We start from the raw sequence: 27,455 nt of genomic DNA, 5'->3' as shown, positions 1-27,455 counted from the left end.
AAGTAAAATCATAAAGGCAGGTAGAGCAATGAGGCAGAGACATACTAGTAAAATAATACTATTAATTCATATCAGAGTGGAGCTGATAGTGTAAAAAAAGTGAAAAGGTGGAATGTGCTTGAGAAGTCATCTATAGTTTTGATATTCTCTGCAATTAAGTCATAATTGTAGAACGAATTAAAATTTGGTTGAGCTTGACTGTTACAAGGAAGAAATGAAGGATTAAGGGAAAGTTTCCTGTTCCATAATAATACTGTAAAAAAGGCTAGAGTCTACATACTGTGTTTATGAAAAATAATCCCTGTAACACTGCAGAACATACTTGAGAATGCTTTGAAGAAGAACATTTTATTGTTTCCAGGATGAAGTATAATACTGAGGCTTGTTAGCTGAGTGCTTGTTGTCAGTATTGCAAATAGCTATGACACTAAAGGGAAGATGGGAATATTACATGCCCATCACAGGAAACAGCTCTTTGTTCACAGCTCCCAAGCACTTTTGCAACAGCAGTCTTCTCTAAAACCATCTTGTCTTTGCTCTTCATTTGGCCTGTTTATTTCCAAAACATTCCAGTTTCTATGGCTGCTTTCAGAAGTTTTTTAGTACTCAAATTTGTACAGTTTTGTCAAATCCTGGTTTGTATGTCACATCCACAAATTTACTTCTAAGTGGAAAATTTCTAAGGTCTCAGTGCTGTGGAAACCTACTGTGGTGGACTGTACTTGGAGAATTTGCTCCTCATATTTCTTGTTCAACACTCAGCGAGTGTTGAACTGGCAGAGCTGGTCTTGTGTTATAAATAGTTGTGTACTACAGTTTTAGATTTATAAAATAATGTCAGTATTGCATCTCTCTTCACTGTGTGAGTACTTTTTATCACAGGACACAGAGGACATGTATGTCCTGTGCCAGCTGTGGTTTAGAAAACAGGTGTGCATGTTTGAGGAGCTGGGCACAGCATGGCACTCCTCATCCATCCTGTGCTTTTTTTTGTAATCCTTGATTTCTGTGGGGTTGTTCCAACACTCAGGGCCATTTATGCAGTGGTTCTTTTTAGGTAAAACCTCATTATATACAAGATGAGTAATCAGTCATTCAGAGTTGTATTCTTACAAAGTATTCATATACTTTTCATAGTGGAAAAGATTGTTCTAGAGGAGGTTGCTTTAAAATGATTGATTATGAAAATTTTGATTAGCTTGATTGATTTCTTTACTTCCTTTCCCCTTGTATCTTTCAGTAGGAGGGGAAGCCCCAGTGAACCCAGTGGTGAATATGCCTTTAGAGGCAAAAAAGTTATCTACTTTGTATCAGCCATGGTTTTGTGTGTATTCCTGCAATTTTAAGACAGGCAAGCTGTTATGATGAAAGAAGACAATTAATGCTGTTTTCATTTTAGGTTTTATAATCATTAATTTTAACTTAGATCTTGAAATTAATGAACAAATTCAGTTCTAGAGTCCCCAAATCGTGCAAATTATTTGGAAAGTTTAGTCTGTGTAGCACAACAAACTATTATAGGTAGTCATGAGAGCATGCTTTTTTAGGATATGTTCATTATTTTCTTTTGCACTTCACCAGCCAGCCTCTATGGATTATAAAGCGGAGGCTTAAATATAGTCCAGACCATTAAAATGGTGCTGCATTCGATTATTATGGCTATAATTGCCTTAATTATGTAAATGAAGGGGCCTTGCCAATCTTATGGTACATTAAAGGCTTTACAAGTGTGTCACAGTAGTTGTATTGAGAATAAATAACCAAAGAGATGCAGATCATATGCTAAGTATCTGGATCAGCATTATCTTTCTGTTCATGCAATATACAAATAAGCTAAGGATGCCTTTATGTTTGTGTCTCATTTACTGATGTGATGGTAATATTTTTTTACTGATACTGTTTTTATACCAACAATATGCAGTAATACTTAAAAGTCTTTCATTACACAACAGTGGAAGATAACTGCTAGAAAAATCAGGTGTTTTTGTAAATCAGGTAATTACTTTAAATTACTTCATTTACTCCTCCTTATTTTTTTCAAGATAAAACATGTGGTGCTAATTGCATAACCTAATTCTGAATTATTTTTTCTGTAAGTATGTCAGTTTATTGACAGTGAAGCTGCTTGAGATCTTTGGGAAGCTCAGGAATGGACTGTTGATGGTTCAGTAGTGTTCTGAAGGTGGATCAATAAGATTCATGAAGTCCTCTTCAAGGAGGATGTAAGCTGAGTGGTATTTAAATAACATGTGATAACCTTTTGGCAACCACTTCTCAATAATATTAATTGAGTCTTTAGTACTTCAATATCCTATTTATTTTAGTACTTCAACTGTGCTATCTGTGCTCCCTGTTAAACAGTTCCAGTATCACTTTTTCTGAAGTGAATGTTCTGATAGCTGCCAGAATTTTAGAATTTTCTTTAAAATATCAAAGGCCTTAAGAAGACAGAGATTGAAATGCCTGTCTTAGGCAGCTATTGCTGATGTTTCTACAGCTGCTACACTGAAATTGACAGAAATTTGTTAATGTGCTGGTGATATGGTGGCCCTTTCAATTTTATTTTTTTTAACATGCAGGTTGTATCTCATTTATTCTTTGAAGCTGACCTCTGTTGTGGTATCTAGTTTCTACTTGAGCTAATTTTAAGCAAATATTCTAGTAATTTATTATTCAGAGAAAAAAGTTTACTTTGGTACTAGCATATTCTCACTTGATTACACAATATCCTCTTTCTTTCAATAGTAAATATATAATCAGTTCTTACACATGAAAGTAGAATTGTTATCTAAAAAAAATATTGTTACCCCTCCTGAGCATACAGACAAAAGAGCAGAATTAATTTAATGTTTCACTCTTGCTTTTCCAGCATAAATGCTTGACCATTCTTTCACAGTTGAGAACCGTTGTTGCCTTGGTTGCTGTAAACTTTTGAGGCACTTCTGAACATTTTCACGTGGTTGTGTGTGTTCACTGATACTCTGAAAATGTCTGTCTGTGCATTGAAGGTATGATGACACCTAGGCAATGCTCACATCACTCATTTCTAGCTGTGGTAATTTCTAAAAGTTTGAAATGATGGTGCAGTGTTAGAAAAAAAATTAACAGTATTAGAAGAAACTTATTTAACAATAACTCTGCAGCGCAATTTTTGCATGCTCCTGAGTGTCTCTAAGCAAGGGAAAGATGTATTTTGAAAAACCCCCCATTCTTATTTTGCATGCAAAATAGGTAGCTTTGAGTCTTTATGTAGGTTACTACAGCTTTACTCAGAATCTTGGTAAGAAGATGTACTAGTGTCAGGATGATCTAAATCTATTTCAAATGATACATTTTCACATCTTGAATGTCTTTACTGCCAAGAAGGCAGGTTTTGTATTTGTAAATACAGATTTATTTTGTATTCTTGATGAATCAGCATTATGAAAACATGTATTAATAAAATTATTAGATCAATCTTTTGTGCCTCAAAGTATAGTAATTACCCAACTGTGTTGCATTTTATCTGCATCACAAAATACAATACTAATTTTATTTTTTCTTGATATCTTTATTTTATATCACAGATGTATATTACTTTACATATCAAAAATCCTCTAAATAAAACATTAAAGTCTTCATGGAAAATGAAAAACCCAACTTCTTTCCTGAAGGCACCATGATCCATGAAATTAGCTGTGTCATCTGTTTTAACTGTTCTGCTGATACTGCAACGTCAAGTGCTACAGCCACCTCACATGCAGGCATCAGCACTTGTTCAGTTTTATCCAATTGTTAAGCTTTGGCTCATTAACATGGTGGCACCTTTAAAACACAATTACCCCGTAAAATTCAGCAGCTTTATATTGTGATTTACTAGTGTAGAGGTATGTCTTTACTAGTACAGAGGTATGAAAAAAAGAGAAAAATATCTTCTATTTACCATTTGTAAGAGTACAAGACATAAGAAATCCTAGATTGACTCATCCTCAGTAATAATTCCTGTCAATATTTTTGCATTATTTTTCCTCTCTTTACTAGAGATTTGTTAGAATATTGAGAACAGAATGTTTAAAAAGAGAGTAGTAAAGTCAGTGTAAATGGAAAATAAGTAATTAAGATAGTTTTGTTCTGTTTGGTCTCTTCAGCAAGATTGTCTCAAATTCAGCTGTAGTTGAAGGTTTTAAGAAAGTTTTCTATGTCTCTCAGGAATCTGGGGTTTTTCTTTTCTAGTTTTAAGGTCAGTAGTTGAAGCTGATCAACCTCTGTAGTATTTCTGTATATAGAGTTTAAGAGGATTAAATGATACGTCAAAGATAGAGGTCACTAAATCGCTGGTATTATATAGTTACCTTCTTTCTAAAGGTTGAGCTGCAGAAAAGGAATACAAAAAGAGTGTATAGTTCTAACAAAGTGAAAAAAATGCTGATGGGCTCAGAAAAACAAAGAAAATAGTAATACTCTCTGGTTTTCTGTTTCGCCCTGTTTAAATCTATTAGAGAAAAAAAAGAGTTTGTACAAGCATATCCAAGACAGTTGGGATGTTTCTGACCATTTGATTGAGCGTTGTATCATAACTGAGCTTCATAGAAAACAGGATGCATAACGTTAGGAAAGCAAGTTTAAAAGAAAATGACTACAGATTGGAATAATTTAGAGGAGTTGTTCACCATCTTTAAACATTACTGATTGATAGCTTTAAAGTGTTTTTTTTTCTGAGTGAAAACCTGACAATAGCCAACAGTATATAGTGAGTCAAGGCTAAAGGATGCAGACAAGTGTCGCAGACAAGCATCTGTGACAATTTTCTGCTCAGAAAAGGAAAATTAGAGATTAATGCAGTTATTCACAAGGTTATTGTGTACATGTGTTTATTTCTTGATGTCTCTAGAATTTCATTCACTACGGTTAAAGGTAGATTTTGTAATGCAAGCACTGATTTCCCATGTCCACAGTTCATCCAGATGGTCTTTTAATTATTAGTGAGAGCTCTCACTGACAGTAAGGATTTAGCAGCCTGCACCTCTGTAGTGTTCATTTGTGGGCAACATAAATCTCGTCATGTAAGATGCCAGTCTGTCAGGATGTTTTTCCTGCGTTTCATGGGGGGCTGTTAGAAGTTCACTGATGTGAGGAACTTCAGTAAGTGATGCCAGGAATCTGATTTCTTTAGCTTCTTGAAAGAGGTTCTCAGCAGTGGCAGGAATGTAGCACTCAGTACGGAGTAAATACAGTAATTCAGCTTTCTAGCTGAAGTATATTCCCTTTCTGGAGAATATCCTAATTTTCTTACATTGAGGAACTATATATTGCTATTTTCTTTGTCTTGTCCCCCTCCCTCTGGGCCACTCGGTACTATCTTTGCACATACCATGTAACACTTCATTCTGCAAGTGATGAGTTTAAAGTGTTGGTCCTTGTAAGTTAGAGTAGGAGACTTAGAATGAATGATAAGCAGTTAGTTACTCATTCATCTTAAATTGTTTCATTTGCTATTTAGTTTTATAAAATATAAAATATATATAGTTTATTTGAAATTCATTCAGGTTTTTGCATAAGTGATATCCAGTGTCATAAAGATTTTTTCTTTTTTCTTATAAATCTTGTTTCTAAATTCCTCCAATGTATTGGGAGAGTTTTAAAATCAGTTGTTTTGTAAGATCAGACTTTGATATAACAACGGAGTCATGCTTTTGATTTGCTCTGTTTCTCTTCTCAAAACCTGAAACAAATATAGAAATAAGCTTGGGGGTGGAAAATTTTGATTAGTGTAAAAGAAGCAAGAAAGGAATATAATTTGTTCCCCAAATAATCTGTGCAACTAGCACAGAGAATCTGAATAAAGGTCCAGTAAATGAAGAATTAAATTATACCATCACTTGAATTGATTTTTGAGATTTTTGAAATTATCAGTAAAACACTTCTGCTACCAAACTTTTGCCAGGCTACACACCAGTATTACAGAATCACAGACTAGCAAAATGCTTGAGTTTGAAAGTGACTTCTGGAGGTGCTCTTGCTCCAACCCTCTGCTCAAGCAGGGCCACCTAGAAGAGGTTGCTGAAGACCATGTTCAGACAACTTGAAAATATCTCTGAGGATGGAGGCTCTACGGCCTCTCTGGAAAACTCAGTTTCTCTCACAGCAAACAACTCTTTCCTCATGCTCAGCAGAAACCTCCTGTTTTGCTTTGTCCCCATTGCTTCTTGCCCATCACTGGGGACCACTGAAAAGAGCCTGGTTGTGTTTTTATGTCCCTCCTCCAAGTATTTATTCACATTTATAAGATCCCATTGTTTTCTTCTCCAACGAAAATGGTCCAAGCACTTTCAACATTTCATTATATGAAATTCTTTTGATGCACAAAATGTAAAATGTAAAGGCTCACATTATAATTAGATAACAAAAGTTGTTTATCATAATAGAACCTCATGAGTGATTTTATCACATTCAGTGGCAATTAGTGAAACAATTTTGGTTAGCTGTGAAATACTATTCTAAGTGAGTAGGCATTATTTTAATTTGATTGCTAAGTTATGATTCTATTTAGGAGTCTGCCCACTTGGTTCTTTAATAGATTTACCCCAAACATACCTTGAGGCACAAACAGCAAAATTCACAAATTTAATTTTTAGTATCTGGAAGATAATAAAACCAAATTATTTTCTATGTTTTTATATAATTTGTTCTTCTCAGCCTTTACAAGAAAGTAAGTTTTTTGTAAGGTTTGAAGCTTTAATGAGTTTTTGGTTTATTTCTATGTTCTAAGGCTTAAACAACAGTTTTGATACCATTTTAAATTGCAAATCAATGCCTTCAGGTTTGGTGGGAAGTCTGTTCTTATTGTAACTTCACTTATCAACTTGGAAACATTAGGGTTCAATGTAATTTTTCTTTTTAGAATTTTTTTCACAACTGAAGTTACTGGCTGATTTCAAAATACTAGTTGAAGTTGTACTGAAGTTGTTTTATATGGAATATTAAACTATATTACCATAGTGGCAACTGCTGACCATACTGCATCATGTTGTGCAAAAATTTATTTAGTCATGGCCGTCAGCTCTGGGAACCCCCAGCATAAAAAGGGCATGGACCTGCTGGAGTGAATCCATAGGAGGGACACAAAGATGTTCAGAAGGCTGAGACCTGCAGTTGTTCAGCCTGGAGAAGTGAAGGCTCTGGGGGGAGCTTATAGTAGCCTTCGAGAGCAGGATGCTTAAGGCCTTATCCAACTTGGCCTTGAACCCTTCAGGGCTGGAGCATCCACAACCTCCCACATTCAACCAGTTCCAGCATCTCATCACCCTTATGGAAAATAATTTCTTCCTAAGTCTAACCTAAATTTCCTCTCTTTTAGTTTGTGCCCATTACTACAGTTGCTGATGAAAAGCTTCTCTGAAAGCTCTCTTGAGGTACTGGAAGGTTCCTATGAGGTCTCGATAGAACCATCTGTTCTCCAGGGGCTGAACATCCCCAACTCTCTCAGCTGTCATCATAGGAGAGCTGCTCCAGTCCTCATTTCAACCTCATGGCCCTCCTCTAGACTTGCTCCAGCAGCTCCCTGTCCTTCTCGTGTTGGGGAGACTGGAGCTGGAGGCAGTACTCAGGTGGGATCTCACAAGATCAGAGTAGAGAGGGAGAATAATCTTCAAGCTGCTGGCCATGCTTCTTTTAGTGCAGCCCAGGATTCCCTTGACTTTCTGAGCTGTGACTGCACATTGATGGCTCATGTTGAGTTTTTCATCAACCACCACTCTGAATTCCTTCTCTGCAGCACTCCTCTAGGTCCCTTCTCCGCTCAGCTTGTAGGTGTGCCTGGGATTGCTGCGACACAAGACTTTGCACTTGACCTTGTTGAACTTCATAAGGTTTGCATGGGCCCACCTATCAGGTGTGCCAAGGTCCCTGTGGCTGCCATCCCTTCCCTCCAGCATCTTGACTGCAGCACACCACATGGTGTTGTCAGCAAACTTGCTGAAGGTGCACTTGATTCCACTGTTCATGTTGCTAGCAAAGATGTTGAACAGTATCAGCCCCACAATATAATTATTCTCTACATTTAATGACCTTTTAAAATTACACAGTACATCCAGTCCTATTAGACTTCCAGGTCTGGCTCTAAATTATAAAAAAGACACTTTCTTCCATAGACAGTATGTTATAGGATTATGTAATTTGGGGTGTTATAGGATTATGTTTATTTTTCGTCATATTTACCAACTCCGATTAAACTGTGAGCAGCCCTAGAAACTTAGAAACTTTTGTTTCTAAAACAGGAATTCAGTATAAATTGAGACTGAACTAGTGGTTTTTCTCTGTAAGTTTGATTGCATATTAAGCAATAATAGCAGTGTTGGTTCTTAAAGTAGAAATGTGTTGATGACGTCCTTTCAATTAATTGATTAATATATGCAGACAGCAGCAAGTAAGTAAGATCCCAAGTCTGTTCAAGTATTCAAGCAATAGCCTTCAAATTACAACTGTAAAAGCAGGAGGAAGTTTTGAGGTTTTATGCAGGAGCAATAAGGGTTTTTCATCTTCGTTGAATGCAAAACTGGTACTGAGATCAGTGACAAAACTCCCATTAAATGGAACTAGGGTTTCTGTTTGTTTAATGAAATAAGAGCCATGGAGAAACTCTTAAACTTGGACCCCTTACACGGGTTAGGTAAGTTAATTTTTTGGTGGTGGTACTTGCTGTTGAGTCCAGTAATCTCTGCACACAGCTTCACCTTGCTAAATGTGAAATTGCTGTTGTCTGAAAGTCATGGAGGAGTGATATCAACATCTTGAAAGTGAGGCAATGAGCCATGCAGACAGGAAAGCAACAAATGTTTGAGTTCAGTGCAGTGGTAACAACATGGGGTTTGACCAAAGTGAATTCACAGGTGGCTGTCACAGAATCACAGAATAATGAGGTTGGAAGAGACCTCTAAGATCATCAAGTCCAACCTATGCCCTACCATCTCAACTAGACTATAGCACCAAGTGCCATGTCCAGTCTTTTTTTAAACACATCCAGAGATGGTGATTCCACCACCTCCCTGGGAAGACAATTCCAGTGCTTTATTATTCTTTCAGTGAAAAATTTTTTCCTAATATCTAACCTATACCTTCCCTGACGTAGCTTGAGACTGTGTCCTCTTGTTCTGTCAGTTGCTGCCCGGTGGAAGAGACTGACCCCCACCTGTCTACAACCTCCCTTCAGGAAGTTGTAGAGAGCAATAAGGTCACCTCTAAGCCTCCTCTTCTCCAAGCTAAACAACCCCAGTTCCTTCAAACGTTCCTCGTAGGGCTTGTTTTCCAAGCCCCTCACCAGCCTTGTTGCTCTCCTCTGGACATGCTCAAGCATCTCAATATCTTTCCTAAATTGAGGGGCCCAGAACTGGACACAGTACTCAAGATGTGGCCTCACCAGTGCCGAGTACAGGGGGAGAATGACCTCCCTGCTCCTGCTGGTCAAACAATTCCTAATGCAGGCCAGGATGCCGTTGGCCTTCTTGGCCACCAAGGCACATTGCTGGCTCATATCCAATCGGCTGTCAACCAGCACCCCCAGGTCCCTTTCTGCCTGAACACTGTCCAGCCACACCGTCCCCAGCCTGTAACGCTGTAGGGGATTTTTGTGGCCAAAATGCAGAACTCAGCACTTAGACTTATTAAACTTCATACTGTTGGACTCTGCCCATCCATCCAACCGATCTAAGTCTCTCTGCAGAGCCCTCCTTCCTTCCAATAGATCAACACAAGCTCCCAGCTTAGTGTCGTCTGCGAATTTACTAATGAAGGACTCGATGCCCTCATCCATGTCATCTATAAAAATATTAAATAGAACTGGTCCCAGTACAGACCCCTGAGGAGTCAGGGCTTGTATCTTTTAAAACTACCTAAATAGCCTAGTGATATAGCTGGCCCTATGGAATAGGATAATCAGGCAGGACTCTGTAGTGCCTGGTTGATTTAATGGTGATTGTTGTTGAAGAAATGAGGAACTTTTGTGTTCCAAAAAGAGATTTGTTTTCCATTGGGATTCAGGTATCGCTGTGATACGTTTCTCTGTAGTTATTGATGTGTTTAAAGAAATACAAAATATTTCTAAGAGCATGGCCCAAAAAGAGCAGAAGAGAAACATGCATGAAATTGAATTTCAGTAACAAAAGGAATAACAGCTAGAAAATGATGTTAAAAGTCTTTTGACAGAGAGCAGAAGAATCTGTGTGAGAAGTAGACATAATTTTTCACTATAAATATTTATTATTGTTCTTACTAGGCTGTCTTTAAAACCATTATCAGTAGGTATTTCATTATTTCTTAAAATAATTGTAGTACTGATTCTGTTTTTCACATTTAAGTTTCAAGTACTAATGCATTATTTTCAGACTCTTGCTGATGTCACTGACAGTTAAAAGACTTCTACAGATTTTGTAAACAGTGCAAAACAGTGATGCCATTATTAGGACAGTAGTTTGGAAGTCTCAGATGCAGTGGTGAAGAGTTGATGATACTTGGCAGTTCTTTTCAGCTGTAGGCAATGATAATCAGCACAACTAGTTAGTATAAATGCCTTTCATGGCTTATGATTAACAAGTGAATTTATAACTGAATAGATTACTACCTGGCATCTCTAATTGCCCATATTCTTTTTGCCTTGAAAGGTTCTTAATCACCATGTGGAAAAACATTGTGCATTCCCATGGTAGAGATTTTGTATAAAATGCAACACATTTTTTGGTATAGATTTTTTTCAAAATATAATGTCGTATTTCTTTGAAAAAAAAAAGGTTGTCTTTTTCTTGTAATACATTGCAAAATTTATTAAATGTAATTTTTCATTGTGAAAAATGTCAACATAACTGTTTAAACAATCATCAGTGTGTTGAACAGTGTTAGCGTTCCTTTCCTCTTCAAAGAACCAAGTAGTTGGTCTAGACAGCAGCAAATTGAGGGTGAAATTCTGGTTGTACTGAAGTCAGCAATAATTTTACTACGGATTTCAGTAGAGTGAGGATTTTCAGAGGGCTTTTTTCTGTTCTGCATGCACATGGTGCTGATTTGTGCCTTATGTGAGCAGCTCCTTTTGAAAACTTCAGTCCTTGCAGACAGCACTGCATGCAGGTAGCCAGCAGAAAGACTATGGCTGGAAAAGAATTTTCTGAAACCTGTCATGATACCAAGACTGACCCCTCATGGTGTCTGGTTCGGATCTGATGTTGATTTATGTCACACTCTGTGTGTTAAAATTCTCTATAGCACATATGAGAATCACTGTTGGTAATGCAGGATTTTTAGATTTAAAATATACAGGAATAACCACATTAGAAATTACGAAGGCTAAATAAATTCCTATCTGTATGAATATTCATATACAGCTCATAAAAATTCTCTGATCTACATCAGACATTCATGAACAATCCATTTAGTGCTGAATGCAAAGACTAGCAAAACATAATTGCACTTTGCTAACATATTTCATGTATGCATTTGTAAACATGTTGGGTATTTTTGCCCTAAGCATGTTTTTTAAACTCATTAGTTTCTGAATTTCTCCTTACACTTTTCATTAGTGAATTTATGTGGAGACACAACTGCAGATTACATTTACTTAACCAGCATTCTAATTTCACTGAGGTGGTGGTAGTGTAGTAGAGTTCGCATCTCACTGCCTGTTAATTCTGAGCCAGGGGAATTGAGTCCTGCTGTTACACTACTGTATAATGGATTAACTGTCATAGGTTTCTTCAATAGTAGAGAAAGAGTTTGTCTACTTCTATTGGCCTTACTTTAGTGAAGATACAAATAACTAAATTGGAGTAATTCTTCCCTCTTGGTCCTCTCTGAAGGGTCTACAGGCAATTGTGCTCTTTTAATGAACAATTTTATGAGATTGACAGCAATGTTAGTGATTAAACCTTCAAGATAAACACAGAAGCAAATGGTTAGACTAAATACAAAGTGGTTTAAAGCATCAGATCACAATCTAAATATGAAAAATATAAATTGCTGCAATGCAACCTCGGATCTGTTCGACTTCAGTGGGATCCAATATGATGTAAGATTCCTTTATGCCAGACACTTGCAGAGCAGATTGTAGTTAATTTCTGTTAAAGGGGGATTCTTCAGCCCACTGTTCAGTTCTCCTGCCCTTCTGTGACAGAGAAAAGATGCAAACCAGTAGATAGTCAAAATGAGGAGCAATAATTATCTATCGCAACAGAAAGAAAGGTCTATCAATCCCTTCTAGGTTCTGTGCATGATTACCTGATGTAATACACTTTTAAAATCTTTTATCAGGACAGAACATTTCTGATTTCAAAATACTTTATTTGAAATTGTGAAATAATATATACATATTTTTAAATTTTCTTTATAAAGAGCATTGTTCAGTGATCTTTTTACCTTTGTCAACTGTGTTTCAAGGGGTTGTGTGTCAAATGCAAGAAGTCTTTGCAGGTCTCTGTCAGTCATGATCTTGAAGGGAAGAAAATATCCAGACTTTGTCCTAGAGCTGTGTAGTGCTTTCAGGAATCCTTAAAACTGAATTTTGAAAGCTACCATACCTTTGGGTAATGGTTTCCTTAAAAGCTTTCATCACTAACACAATTTTTGGTCTGTCCCTATTTGATGCATCCCATATATTTTATTACAAGAAATACCGGATTCAATTGAATATAGAGAAATATTTTGAAATTATCTTGGAATATACCATATTGCAGTGGAACATCTCTTTCCTATCTTCTTTTGCTTTCTGTGTTCATAACTATGCAATTTACAGATTAATGACATCATTTTCATCCTCAAAAATGAGTAGTTTTGAATAGCAGAGCATGAGAGAGATGAGAATGATAACCAACCAATGAGAAATGATAACCAACATTAAAGGTTAGCAGCAGTTAGTAAAGGAAGCCATATACATTGACTGCCCAGAAAATAAATTAGCAAATTCCACAATAGGTCTGTGATACATCTGAGAGACTAAAGAATCAGTATTGTCTTAGTTAATTGCAATGTCTTTGTAAGTCCATATATTTTAAGTTGACAACAATAACGTGGCATGTAAATTGTGGTTACTAGTATTTTTCCTGCACTCTGAAATTATTATTATATTTAAATGTGAAGTCTTTAAAAACTGTGAGGACACAAAAGATCAGATTTATTTTATGAAAATGTAATTTATTGAAGTCATTTTGCATTTTATGAAACATTCATCATGTGCAGAATGTCTGTATGGAACATTAATTTGGGGCAGTAAGAATAAGCAGCTGCAGTTCCCTGATATGCTATCTGCAGAATTTGTATTAATTATCTCATAACATAGACTAACCAAAGTAGAAAATTCATTATGTTTAGTTAAATAGTAAGGAAATCAAAATGCTTTTATTTGTTAATTACAAGGTATTATCTTCTTAAGATCACTGGCCCTAGAGGTAACAGATGGCTGAGAAATATCAGCTTATAGAAATACAAATATATGCATAATTTTTTTCAGTTTAGAGCCTTTAAAAAAAAAAAAACCAAACCAGTTCTAACTGTACATCCGGCATGGTAAAAAATGACTGAAATGACTGTCCCATCTTTAGTTACAGGTTTGGATGGATTTTTGTCCTTCTGCCAAATTTATTGGTTTTGCTAGCACATTTCTTTTTGCCATATGTTACTCTTCCCATTTGTGACAGATGATGCAGAGCTAAAAGTGCTGCTCTGTATTGCAGGAATTGTAAGTAACTTGCATACAATTCTTAGATGCTTAGAGTTAGCCACATCGGTACTAGCCCTTATTCTGGAGCCAGGAATTTTCAGTCCAAGTAATCAGTTCCTCAGGGCTAAATTCACAAGCTTCTGCAGAATGGCAGCCTTGCAGAGTACTGTCAGAGTAGTTACATGTGCTATAATGTTCCAGCTTACTATAGTAGGTAATATCTTTAAAGGCAGCACTGAGTTCTGATGGCAGTTTCAGGGCTACTGTATTTTCAGAAGAATGTTTAAATGCCCAATCTGGAACAGATGCTCAACATTCACTGTGCAGCCATATGATAGTACATGACTGGTAGGTAATGCTGTCAGAGGGCACTGGGCTACATGAGCATCAGCTGTGGACAGCTCCTAATAATCCTGCTCACAGCTGATTCAGAATTGCTGCTCTAACAGGTTGCTGGGTGTCTAGCAATCCTGGACAGATGGCTGCAATCCTCAGATTACTGCATGAGGAAATACTCTTGTACTTTTAAGGGAGAACAGTATAAAGATACAAAACAGTTGATAGTAGTTCCTTTCAAAGAGGGGTTGTCTCAAACGCTGAGGAACCTTCACCTGAATTGTGTGATGGTCATAGGACATGAATGACTGGACTCTGCCCTGCGCAGCCTGATGTGATTAGGCCTACTTTTAACAGAGAGTAAAGACTGAACTACTTCTGGAGATCCCTTTTAACATATATTATTGTTTGATTCTGTGAACCAAACAATATCATATTGTTTTGTGATTGCAATGCTTTTATAAGTCATATGCAGTGATTCTAATATGTTGAAAAAGTTTGAATAGCAAGAAGTCTTGCTTCAGCACATGCTGACTGATCAGCTGCCCATCTCACATGGAGTAATTACTAGTTGACTCTAAAATATGGTTGATGTGTACCCTGTTCTTCAGGTTTTCTATATACCCTCTTTATAGTTACTTCCTGGTTATTTTATTGTATACATGAATTTATGAGTATAGTTCTGCCTGATTGAATGAGATTGTGTGCTGAGGAAGATCATCTGCATAGTGTGCAGTGTGTTTCTCACTGCTTTTTTTTTTCCTAAATCATTTTTTTCATCCTTCACTTAGCAAAAGCTACTCCTTGATATAACAGTATTGCAGTGTGCTCATTATGTCCATATCCATTCAATACTTACTGAGCTACAGGTAATTTTTTCTATGGCTGTGTTTACATAAAAAGGAAGCACTGTTAAAATAACGTACTTTCTCTTATGTCAGGAAACTAAGACTGGTTTAAATATGTTAGGGAATTTAGTTCATTATGCTAGTGCTAAAACACCTTCTGCATGTCTTTACAGCTTTCAGTAACACTATTTTTACTTCATTAATTAGCTTGAGTTGAAAGGCACTTAAAGAACTCAGGCTGATACAGCATTTTCAAATGTTTTACTTCCAATCTGTAAAGTATATTCAAATGCCAACACAAATCATAACATTTACTGTATGTGAAAACAGATTGAACTGTTGGTTCCACCTAACATTTAAATAATATTTATCATAAAGTTATATCTGGATTAAGTACCTATAAATTTTCTGATACCTTCATTTTTTTCCACAGCCATAGCTGTTAATTTTAGAAGACAGTCTCATTGCTTGAAATGACAGTAGACTCCAGTAACCTTTGAGCTAGTGACTTCATATTACCTTGTACTAATTCTCATAATGGCTACTAAAATTGATTGTAATAGCAGGATTGCCTTGCATTGGCAATATACAAAAACAGAAGTACTTCTTGGCAGGTTCCTGAGTGGATTCATGTGATTTAATATGCATTTTTTGATTACCGTCTAACCTTCTACAACCTTTACTGTCTTTCACCATTAAAGATTCATCTCCCAGTCTATCAGGTTAAATAATAGTCTGAATAGATCTGAATTACCTCATCTTGACCTATTTTAAATCAGTACAGACAAATTTGCACAACAATTTCACTATTCTGTATCTTTACAAGCTCATCACCAGGATTAAAAGTTCCTAAATATTTTTAATATGTATCAACTAATTAATACAATTTTTCATCAAACAGTATTACCTCAAGCAAGCATGTTTCAATGGTAAGTAGCATTCTGGTGAATGGATTTTTAGGTCAATCATCTCTGTTACAGAACAAGAAGTTAAATAGGAATATGTTATTCCTGATTGGCTCAGCCTTGGCCAGGAGTGGGTTTGTCCTGGAGCCAGCTGGCATTGGCTCTGCTGGACATGGAGGAAGCTTCTGGCAACTTCTCACAGAAGCCACCTCTGTAGCCTCCTGCTACCAAAACCTGGCCATAAAACAACAATATGCAGCTGTAATGGAAGGAGAAATTGAAGGGGAGCAGAGTGTCCCAAGTTAACAGCTGATTGTTTGTCCTGGCTTGTCAGCTGATTGCAAGAGTTGGCCCAGGAAGGTGTCATCGTAGCAAACATAAAAATCCCGCATTTGAATTCCGATATGTAGTCTTGCATCAGGAGACCATTTTCATCTGGTTGTTGTAATACATTTTTTAGTTCACCTGCCTATTTATCATTATTTTTTCCCTGTAAATGATCAGAAAATAAATAGTTCTGTTATACAATAGAGAAGCACAAATACAACATTTATAAAAATGTCAGTCCATCACATATGCAAATATGTTAATTATTAATATGGATTAATTTTACTTTAATCTTTCATGGATAGAATCAAAGTATCAAGAGGGACTTCACTAAAGATTAAATAATCTTGTGCTTAGATGCATGCAGTTGTACAGGCATTGATAGTCGTTGACAAAATTATATATTTCTATCTTATTCCAAAATACAAATAGGTGTTTCATAGTGTTGTTCAGTTTAATGAAGTGCTAAGAAAGTTAAGTCACTAAACGTGCTGTATTGCTACACAGTAAAGGAAAAGTAAGCAAACTGGAGATTTATTTTGAAGAGTATCACTGTGAAGCTCTGCCAACTTATGTATGAGCTCTTCAGGTTGTAGCTTATTTGCTTATTGGTAGACCTGGAAAGTGACCCAATTTGGAAATGATGACTATTGGGAATGGCAGTGGAAGGTCTTTTGTTACCTGTGCGGGGATACATTTTTTGTCTTTTCTGCTCTTGTCATCTTCCAGATACTGTTGTTTCTTTTGTCTTCCCAAACAAATGGGAAAATGGAGTTCTGTGAGGGGTATCTACTTGCTTGAATCATGCCCTTTCTTTTTCTTCTCAGTGAATAAGCCTCTTGAATGCACATCTTTCTCTGATACCTACTTCTGTTGGCTTCTGTACAAGCTGCCAGTACTTTACAGCACTTCAGCCAGTCTGCTGCTAATGTGCTGCCTCTCTTTGGTCTGGTGTGCTTTCTCTGCCTTTGCTGTTTCTGGTCAAAGAATCCATGCTTTCCATCACCAAGTGACTGTACTGACTGTTGTGTGTTTGCCGTTATGTGCTCACACGTTTGGCGTGTGGAACTTCATTCCAAGTATTCCAAACTTCCAGCACATTGTTGAAACACTTTTGCTGCCAATCCTATTTCCTCTTTTCCTCAGCAGGAAAGGTTGAGTGTTCGTAATTATCTGCCGAAATTACACCTCTGACCTGTTCTGGTAGGGATTAGATTAGTATTGCCTTAAAGAACATGGAAATGTTAAGACAAAAAAATGTCATGGATGTCTCAGCCTCATCTGCAGTTAGGTGTGAAAATACCTCTGCTATAACTGTTTATAGTAGTTTGCAAAGGAAGTTTGCTATTCCTTGGCATCTGTAATTTTATAATTCCTTTATACAGCAGGTATTTATTTCTCGGAACCTTCAATGGGTTCTGAAGGCCTACCTATGCAATGCAGCTGAATTAAATAAATTTTAAAAGCTGTGGAACATACATGTTTGTATTATTATATGGGGTTTGTGTTTTGTGGGAGTTGGGAGATTTTTTTTTTAGCATAATTTGAAAAGTTCTATTTAGCACCCTGGAGAAAAACATTAAACAACTCTGCATTTTGTATTTCAGTGTGCAGTGACCTGGAATTCAGGGAAGTTGCAAACAGATTGAGAGATTGGTTTAAGGCACTTCATGAAAGTGGAATTCAGAATAAGAAGATTAGGATTGTCCAAAGGCCTGAAAGAAGCAGTAAGTGATTTCTGCTTGTCTTGTTTGGTATTCTCTTTGATCCTTTTCTGTTCTTTTGTTTTTCTGTTGTTAAGACCTATCTTATTCCTGTGTGCTTTAAATAGACATGTGTACAAAATTATAACTTTAGGCTTTTCTGAAGGTGGTTTCCTATTTATGGCTTAGTAGTAATACAAGATGTTCACTTTGGACTTCCAATATCATTTGGCAGGACAACTATCATTCACAATGCTTTAATTTGTGAATGCCACCAAATTAAAAGAAATAAAATAAAGGAGCTTAAATTCCAAGCTGTAGGTACTGGTACTGAAAAACAGACAGAAAAGAAGCTTGTAAGTAAAAAGGAATTTTTAAGGTTACACTTGAAATTGGAAAAGACTCAGGAGTACTAATGAAATGGAAACAGTAGGGGCATATTTGCTTTTAACCCCCTCAAATATTTAAATAGATTTTTTTGTTGTTGTGGAAAGTAGTTACATTTTAAAATATAATCATCAAAGTGCTTATTTAGAAGAGCAGTTGAAGTGTGTGTTAATAGTTCCAAAAGTAAAATCCAACTGTGAGGGAAGGCAAATGGGATTTCATAAGCCACAAAACTCTAATAAGAATTAGATAATAAGAAGGGCAAACTATGAATTCTTCCAGAGTATGTTTCACAGAACTTGGCCACCACTGACTTCTTACCTTACTTATTTTATTTTTATCTTTTTAAGTATTTGGGATTTCTTATAGCTTTTTTTTTGCTTCAATTTGTCGCATTACTTTTACTTTTTTTTTTTTTCAAGAAATCCATTCATTTCACTTAATTGGAAATGCCATTTCATTGTGTGATTTTTTCATGCTAAGAAAATATGAATAATTCTGTAAAACAGAATGAATTAAAGATGGTTCTGTCCTATCTATGAGTTCTTAACATTGAGAAAAATTGTTTCTGAGGTACAGTGGTAATACAGTAATGCCACTTTTTATTGATATTGAAAAAAATTACATTTAAACCCATATATTTCCAATTTACATTCTGGTTGGTGCCCATAACTGACATGTGATCTGCTTCTCATGCAGTAGAGAACACAATAGAAATACAAAGTTTGCAGCCCTTAAGTAAGAATTTGTTGTATAGTTTAAAGAAATTTATCTAGTTATGTAGGTTAGTGCATTGCTCTGCTGAAGGTAAACTACTGAATATTGTGTAGGGTCCCGTTTCTTGCTGAATGCTTACTTTGAAATTTGGGCAATGATAAAGGAAGCAGCTGTAGAGCTGTTAGGTATTATGTGTTGCATAAATAACAAGTCAGTTTTTCAAGAAATTTGATTCCATGTAACGCAAGAAAGTCAAGTTCGTAATTAATGCTTTGAGTACAGTGGGATGTAGTGCAAACAAAGTCCTCAAAGAGTGAGATTTTTCCCTTAGCTTTTTTCCTTACGCACACAGGTGGTTTTGATAAGACCTGCAATCTCTACTTGAAACAGGCATTTGTATTGTGATGTGAATATAATAAAGTCGTATTTTTTAGGTCACTAGTTTGTTTGCAAATTTTTACTTTATAGTAGCAATACTATTGCTGTTATAGTAGCAATTTATACTATATTTATACTTAAGATCCAAGATTTTAATATGTGAAGCTAAAAATGCAAGAATCTTATGCATCTTTGATGACTCAATTTTTTTAAAGTTCTCTCCTTTGGCATTGTACAAAATCTGCAAATATTTTAGGAGGTACATGAGATTTAAGGCACAATTTAGACTGAATGCTATTCTACTATTTTTTTTGAGAAATAGAATCAAGAGTTGATTTGGATGGCTGAGAACAGTTTTTGCAAGGCTCTTTTTCATCAACAGGCAAAAGATTACAATCTCTGTGGAAAATTCTGTTTCCTGTATTTTACTGACTTTAAGTTATGTGTCAACATCATTCTGTCATAAATGTTTTACTTAGGTTTTTATCACAGTACCAGAATTTGGAATGTTGTACTAAGTATTAATTTATTATTGGTTCTAAATTTGATCAAAGTTCAGTGATAGGCTTTGGGATGTTTGTTTTCTTATTCCTAAAATAAAAGAAGTCAAGTTTTACAAAATGGTTACATGGGAGACATTCAGTTTGTCGTATGTTTTCTTCTTTCTCTTTTCAAAAACGATATTCACCAAAAACCTACAGTGTTTCACATTTGAACAATGACTGTTCAGTGAGTCATGTTTCAGTACTGTGGTCAGTTACTTAAATTGGATATAGCTAATTGTGAAAAAATACTGGGTTTATGTATTAAACGTCCTATTTGTGCAGTATTGACTCAATTTTATAAATAGCCAATATCTACATGTTTGTAATAATTTGACAGGCTACTGTGGAAAGGCAGTCCATCTGTAGACTGGAAGCAATTGAGTGTATGTTCAGTAGTAGGTTTTCTTTCATTTGTGGTTTTGGGGATGTACAAATTTTTTTAAAACTGGTTTCACTAGTGCTGTCTATTTTTCCTGTTAGGTCAATTTCTGTACTTCTAAATTTCTCATTTAAGACAGCAAAATACATACTGCATTTTATGAGAAATTAACACGTCTGTTGTTTAGAAGAAAATATTGTGTCACTATATCCCTGTAAACACATAAAAAACCATGAAAGATGATAACAATTTAACATGGTAATGTCCTTTCTAATAGCATTTATAAATTCTTAAAACTGCTCTTGCAGAACAAAGTTCTCAAGTAATATCCTTCCATGTCTCTTTCCAAAGTCATAGGAAGTCCAAGACATCAGGCCTATTGATATCTGAGTGTGTCAAGGCATCCAGCCATATTGGTATCTTAGTATACCAGGGCTGTCCAGTCCCTGTTTTGGGGATGCCTGAAAGCTACAGCTGCAAATAAAACTTGCAAAGAACTTCTTATCGTGTGTAATGACTTTGCACTTAGCCCATGAGACTTGGTGGTCTGTGCAGAATAACAGCTGCAACAAAAAGCCACCTGAATACAACTTTCCCTTTCAGAGTCCAACCTGAGAGATCCCTGGAAAAGTTCATTATCCCTGGGGAGTTAAAAATCTGTTTTGCCACCCTTCTTCCCTAGGCTTTCCTGTATTCTTATCATGAAGTTCCTTCCTCACTGAAAAACCACTCTGCATGCAAGGAAGAAATTTGTGGCATCCTCTCTGGTTCTCTCTTTGTATTTAGGGGTTTTTTTTCTATATACCAATCACTTTGGTGGCATTTAGGATGGGATATGTTAAAAGACTTGAGCACAGTCCTTCTGACCAAGGCAGATGTGGTGAAAGTTGGGAGTTGCTCCAGCTATTAAATAATCCACTTTATTCCCTACAATCATTAATATATCTAACCAAACCAAACAATGGTGTTCTGCTAGAGCCATCAATATGCTGTTAACAAGTTTAAAATGTCAGGTGCCTACATTCCTGTGTTTTTAGAAGGGTAAGGTAATTTTGTCTTACTGACACTTTTTTCCAAAGCAGAATGTAACTGAGAGTAGGATATTTCAAAAAATAATAGGGTGTTATTTCCAAAATGTCTTTTGGGTCCAGATGTGGTCTAATGTAATATATCTAAAAGTATCAATAATATAGATGCTATAGATTCTACATACACACGTAAATATTTTCCTCAGGCTATTTATGGTCTAAATAGATGACACAATGGGGAAAAACATATTTGACCCCCATACTGCAAAAATACCCCCATTATTTCTCACTTGTCGATCAGAATATGCAGAGTTAAAAAATCAAGTGACATTTTATATAAAGTCTATTAGAATACTCGTTGTATTTCTATATAAATTCTGTGTGATAAAACACAAAATTAATGCATTATGTGCAAAGCACAAATCATAGTCCCACAGATATTTCTGCTAACAGGCAGTCTATTTCTGAAGAATACTTGTGCACCTTGTCGTGTTAGAAGATAAAAGACCAGAGGCCAAAGGTAATAAATAGAGAATTTTCTTATGGTTTGGAAATAATATCATGATTTGAAGTGTAATACACTAATAGTTTTGAAAATAACCTAAAAAATCAAGAAAATTAAAAGAAAGAAAATTATTTTTAAGTGCCTTTTCTGGAACTAGTACAGGAAGATATTATTACACTAAAATTAACAAATCCCTATACAAAATTTGGGGAGGGAAAGACTAATTTTGTAAAGGAAAGTAAATAAAATAAGCAACCAGATTTTTGCTTGAAGATTTTAATTTCATTCTGACTATCCTAAATTCCTTATTGATGAAGAGACATGTTGATACTACACAGTGATAAATTACATTTCCTTTATCTTCACTGCCAAAGCATATTTGAAAACCCTGTGCTGCAGACAGAACTCGTGAGAACAATAAGGATTTCCTAACTCCTAGAGCTGGACTTATGGTTTTAAACAGTATTTTTGATGTCTTCAAAACACTGATGGCTTGAGAATTTGTCTAATTCATTATTTCAGAAAATGTTCCATAGAGCTGAACTACAAAGTTGAACAGGCTGACAACCTGAACCATAGCTCTAGCTTGCCAGAAAAGAAAAGTTCTTCCAATGAATTTCTGCACGTGTCATGTTAGCTCATGCAAAGGCATCCTCAATGCAAGAGTCTGGAAGAAGAAATCCAGCCTAGAATTAATTCTGAACAGGAATGTTAATAAATCCATCTCTACTTAAAATTAAGTCTCTAAATGAACCATATCAGTGTTGCTAACTGAAATTGGTTTTGACTCAATCTTTTGTACAGAAATAACGTTATACACAATGAAACATGTGGGTCTTTATTATTTTATTTTATTTACAATTATCTGCTTTCCTCTAACAGTCACTCCTTTTAATAAAATGGTAAGTCTGGTGTCCCAAATAACATATTTCATCTGATCCATCAATCCATTAGGAAACTAATAGTTTCTAGGAATAGGATTTATGTTGCTTTTTTTGCCCCCAGACTTCCATATAATATTCTTTAAAACACTTCCTGGAAGAGATTTCAGAGTGCAAACTTTTCACAGGAACATTGAAGTTGTATTTTGTTTCTTTCTCTTTGTTGTGACATGAGAGTCAGTGTTCGTAGGTTTATCAAAATCCCTTTGGTACCTTCTCCATGTTTCCCAGGGCCAGGAGTTGGCCTTCGGTGATTCTTATAGGTCCCTTCCAACTCAGGGTATTCTGGGATTCTGTAACCTGCCCTAACCTCTGCTCATGTCTGTGTAATCACAGTGAGCAGGAATGTATTACAGCCTGAGACAGGGGACAGGGAGTGTCATGCCTGAATCTGTCTCCTGGCTCTTGTGGAGCCAGAGGAGGCTCACCAAGATCACCACTTTTGTGATCAAGTACAAAAGCATGCACCTCTGCTTAGTCCTCTTGATTGTAGTCTTTCCTGCTTTGCCCTGTCCTGATTCCATTAGGAAGGGAAACCTTTTCCCAGCTTGTGCACAGTAGGTCTCAGCTGTGAGATGCTGTTCACTGAAGGTTTTCTACTAACCACAACATTACAGAAATCCATTACAAAAAAAAAGCCTTGCTATGCAGCTTGCATACTGAAGAGGTAAAATGCATGGTCTAGATGTCAGCCAGGAGTCTGGCAAAGAGTGCATGTGTTTATTCACATGTGTGATTTGCCAGAGACTTTTACTGCTTCAGACAGCACACTGGTATTGGAAAAAAATGTGCATTTCTTGGCCTGTTAGATAAACAATTTCTGTATAGTGCAATATGTGAGCTCTGTGTGTGTATGCTGTTCTGATTTCCACAAGCTGTCTTCCTCAATGTACACGTTACTTATGTGCTTAATAAGCAGGCAAACAATAGTTTTGCCTTGGAAGGCAGATAAGAGTTGAAATTCTCCCCAGAGAAATAACCAGAAAAGAGGAGCATTTCTGTTAGTTCCTTTTGAGCAAATGTTTTGAATGTCCAGTATGTAATCCATTTAGGATGGTTATATTTCTTAATTTTTCCCTTGGAATTGTTTGGACCAGGAAAAGAACATGAGCTGGTACTTCATATTTTTTAGATAGTGTTTAGAAATAGCTGCATAAAGGTTCACTTCATTATGCTATATGGAAATAGATTTTGAGTAAGTGGTTAAAATGAAAGAGAAAAACATCTTTCATAATTTAGTCATCTGAGCAGCAGTTTTTGTACTCCTTGGCATAATGTCCTGATACTTAATCATCAAGAATAAATTACTATCATTCAATTATACTAATTATTCCTTAGTTTCTGCTTATTGCTTTGTGTTACAACTGTGAAAAATGTGTAAAACCAGCATTCTGCTTGGTGTTCCAAGTAATAATATATGCAGTATGTATTTGGGCAATAATTTCCTAGGTTCAGGTCACCAGGTGATTTTTTGATTCTTAAGTCTGTGTCAGCTGATGCCTTCACGTGTCAAACCATTAGCCAATATTAAACTCTAGATGTGACCTTCAAGGCTTTTCTGACTCTCTTACCCAAGTACATCGCCTTCAAGATGTAGTATTTTATCAATATTATAATAGAGGAAGCAAGTCATTATTGCCAGAAAGTTGTTCTGATAATTTTAAGTTTGGACAGTTCAGTAAAAGTTTTTTTAAAATGAACCAATAATTTTACAACAAAAATCTCTAAAAGAGTTGCTAGTGTGTATGTAGACCTGAAGTGATGATATTTTTGTGGTGTGGTAGTTCTGGAAGAGGTGGAGTGCTCCATTTTATATCAAACAAAGCTGCTTCTGTATTAATGTCTGACTGGTTTACCTCTGAAATACTTGAGCCATTTTTATTTATTTTATTTGTTTGAGCAAAACTAATATTTTACCTAGATTTCAGACATTTCTATATTGCAGTGACTGATGGTTGTGAAAGACTTTGTTTTGATGAAACAAGACTAATGAAAACTGAGAAGAAATGTGATTTTTCTCTATTTACAATGCTAAAATTGTATATAGTAGACAAGAGGAAGAACAAAAAACTAGTAATAACAACAACAAATATACCTGACTGGAAATGAGAATACAAACTACTTCAGAGTTAAACTCTGAAAAAAGAAACATAAATTACTTTCAAGATAAAATATAATCAGTTTTAGAAATTATTAAATCATACAGTTGTTTAGTAGAAAGTTAGACCCCATGATCCACAGTGCTTTTTGCCTCCAGTATCTGATGCTATTTAACAGATAGGTTATGAGAGTTTTAATAAATGTCAGCTTTTCTTACATAAAATGCTATTGTTTGAAGAGGTTTATTAGTTCTGGTGTACCAAAATAATATATTCCTATCTTCTAGGGGAGTATGTCATGAATATCAGACTTCATACTCTATATTAAAATATTCAGCTATAGTTATGTTGAACTTTGACAGGATTTATTGAAAATAATTAGAACATAATAACACTTTTCTGGTGCTATCCTGTTGGTATCTGATCTGTAATAAAATTATCTGCATTTTAATTACATTGCTGACTCCAATGCAATTTTTTTTATTTCAAGTTTTGTCCTTAATTATGAAACATGTAATAGAGAAGATGCTGATCACTTTTTTAAAAAATCTAAAAGCTATATAGAAAGAAGTGAGAAAAGAATTGAGGAATGGAAGCAGAGGATGAGCTCCAGGCTAATGATAGTTAAGAAAATCAAGAAAAAGATAGGGAAAAAGTCTTACGCAGTTGTATAATATTGTTCCAACCTTAATTTAGTGGTGCATACACCTTTGAAGTGTTCAGTTCTCTGTTTAGTTCTCTTTCACTGTTCTTCAGATAAATTTATTTCTTCTTAGATTATAATTTGAAGCTGACTGAGGAGCTGGACTCAGTGATCCTTGTGGGTCCCTTCCAACTCAGCTTGTTCTGTAAAATAAGCAGAGGTTTGGAGGGTTTCTGCTTTTTCTTAGTGTAGTTTATTAAAAACATAAAACTGTGTTTTAGTATCCTAAAATAGAAATACAATGTGAGCTTTGCCAACATGAACCACAAATGCTAATTTAAAATATTTTATCAGCTGGAAAGTGATGCCTCTTTCAATAAACTTAAGCTGGAATTTCCACATGCAGAGGTATTGTCTTAAATTACTTTGACCCACAAGGTCTATCCTTAAATACACCTTTAAAAGTGGCTTTTATCTTAAATTCCCTTCTAGTTGGGATCTTACAATTAAAATAATAGTTTCTCTATTTCTGCCCTATCTATTAGAGTTGGGTGAGCTGGCCAGAGAAAAAAATTGTGAGTACAAGAATAATTTCTCCTGTCATGCAGGTACACAAAAGGCAGGATGGGTAGAAGTATGTTTCATGTTGACTTCTTTTGGTAACCAAGGTCATTCATGAGGAGGATCTCCAGCTAAAAGCAGAATTAAGAGAGAAAGTGTTAAGAGGCCTTCAGGAACAGAACCTTACAAGCAAATAATGTTACCCTGAACATTAATCCTTAGAAAAAATTGTTTTAAGATGGAGGAATATTCCAAATTTTTTCTGATCTGAGACACCTTTTAAATAATTCTGATACCTTTTACAGATTGAGGTTGCATAAGACATTTATTTACTCTATATCCTTATTCATTCACTTGGGTCCTGTATCTCACTGCTCTTTGTGATCCACAGAAAATAAGGTTTGTCTTGATGTTTTATCAGGGGCTGAAGAGGAAGGGAAAGAGATCTTTGTCTGAATGCTTGGGTATGTTTTTAAATTGTGTTAAATACATGAAAACTTAATAAATAGGAAATAGCTTGCTTAAATTTTCTTGCTTTTTTTTGTCTTCTTTCTATCAAACAAGAATCATAATTAATGCAACAGATCATCAGGGAAATAGAAAAAGTGAAATCACCCTGATGAAAAATCAGTTAATTTAGAATTTCTGGGAAAAGGGATTTCATGTGTTGGTCTAAATTGCACAGGGAGTTTTGATGCTATCAGCTGTCTTTCCTTTCTGAAATGCTCATTCTACCACAGAATAGGAATTTCCATATATAGATATATATCTAAAAGGACATCTAATGACTTCTAAATGCAATTATTGGATTAAACCTGTTTAGCACTATGGAAACACTTTTCTGATTTCTTTACTGTTGTCAGAACAGCAAAAAATCCAGGCAGGCTTGATTTTCAACAGCAATAGAAACTGGGAATTCCTGTATGCTCTCATGTTAACTTTTCTGTAGCCATACATACCGATCAAAATTTTTTTGTTCTCATTTTTAACTTAAAAGTTTCAAGAAGAATGATGTTTAGTAGCACTGAATCTTGCTCTGTATTAGGGTGTGTGCTCAACTGCCTGGCCACATGGGCCTGTGGCATGTCCCACAGCACATGGAGCAGAAAAAGATGGTGTTTGTATCATCTGCAGCTCACAGCTTTGATACAGGCAAGGGCCTGGTGGTTTCTGCATTTCCCTTTTGTGTCCATAGGCAAGTTTGCATGTACTTTAAAGTTCATGCAGGAAACATAAATAGGAGGTGTGAGGTCTGGCTACGGGAATAATTAGCTCAGCCTGTTCCATTTGGCCATTTTTTCAAGCAGTGTTTTAGGAAGATGCAAGCTGAATAGGTAAGTATGGTACTGGCAGCTGGCTGTTCTTAGCAATCATTTTTTACATTGCCTCCTCCAAGACAGAAAGTACACCATGTAAAGATAAAATACAGTTTTCAAAGCATTGCTGAAACTGACTATCATGTTCCTTTTTCATAGATG

General features: G+C 35.7%; 1 protein-coding gene and 1 long non-coding RNA gene across 9 annotated transcripts in view; one reads left to right on the top strand and one right to left on the bottom strand.

Annotated features, from left to right (window-relative positions):
• Positions 1 to 27,455, top strand: part of SPOCK3 (SPARC (osteonectin), cwcv and kazal like domains proteoglycan 3) — a 159,100-nt gene that overhangs the window by 119,986 nt on the left and 11,659 nt on the right. For all 7 annotated transcript variants that reach the window (XM_064417647.1, XM_064417644.1, XM_064417645.1 and 4 more), the window contains one exon: positions 17,699 to 17,818. In XM_064417647.1, coding sequence (XP_064273717.1) covers positions 17,699 to 17,818 — 120 coding nt within the window. The remainder of the gene's footprint in view (positions 1 to 17,698; positions 17,819 to 27,455) is intronic.
• LOC135299132 (uncharacterized) lies at positions 10,460 to 17,117 on the bottom strand. 2 transcript variants are annotated; one of them, XR_010361176.1, is made up of 4 exons: positions 16,773 to 17,117; positions 15,767 to 15,830; positions 11,992 to 12,124; positions 10,460 to 10,501 (listed from the first exon to the last, which is right to left on the bottom strand). It is a non-coding gene; the product is annotated as an uncharacterized LOC135299132 (long non-coding RNA). The 2 variants fall into 2 exon arrangements; XR_010361175.1 differs by lacking the exon at positions 10,460 to 10,501 and having other exon boundaries at positions 11,916 to 12,124.

The sequence above is a fragment of the Passer domesticus genome, chromosome 4 (assembly GCF_036417665.1).
Source record: "Passer domesticus isolate bPasDom1 chromosome 4, bPasDom1.hap1, whole genome shotgun sequence".
Lineage (NCBI taxonomy): Eukaryota > Metazoa > Chordata > Aves > Passeriformes > Passeridae > Passer > Passer domesticus.
Note: the sequence above shows the minus strand (reverse complement) of the source record. Positions and strands in the feature narration are given on the sequence as shown.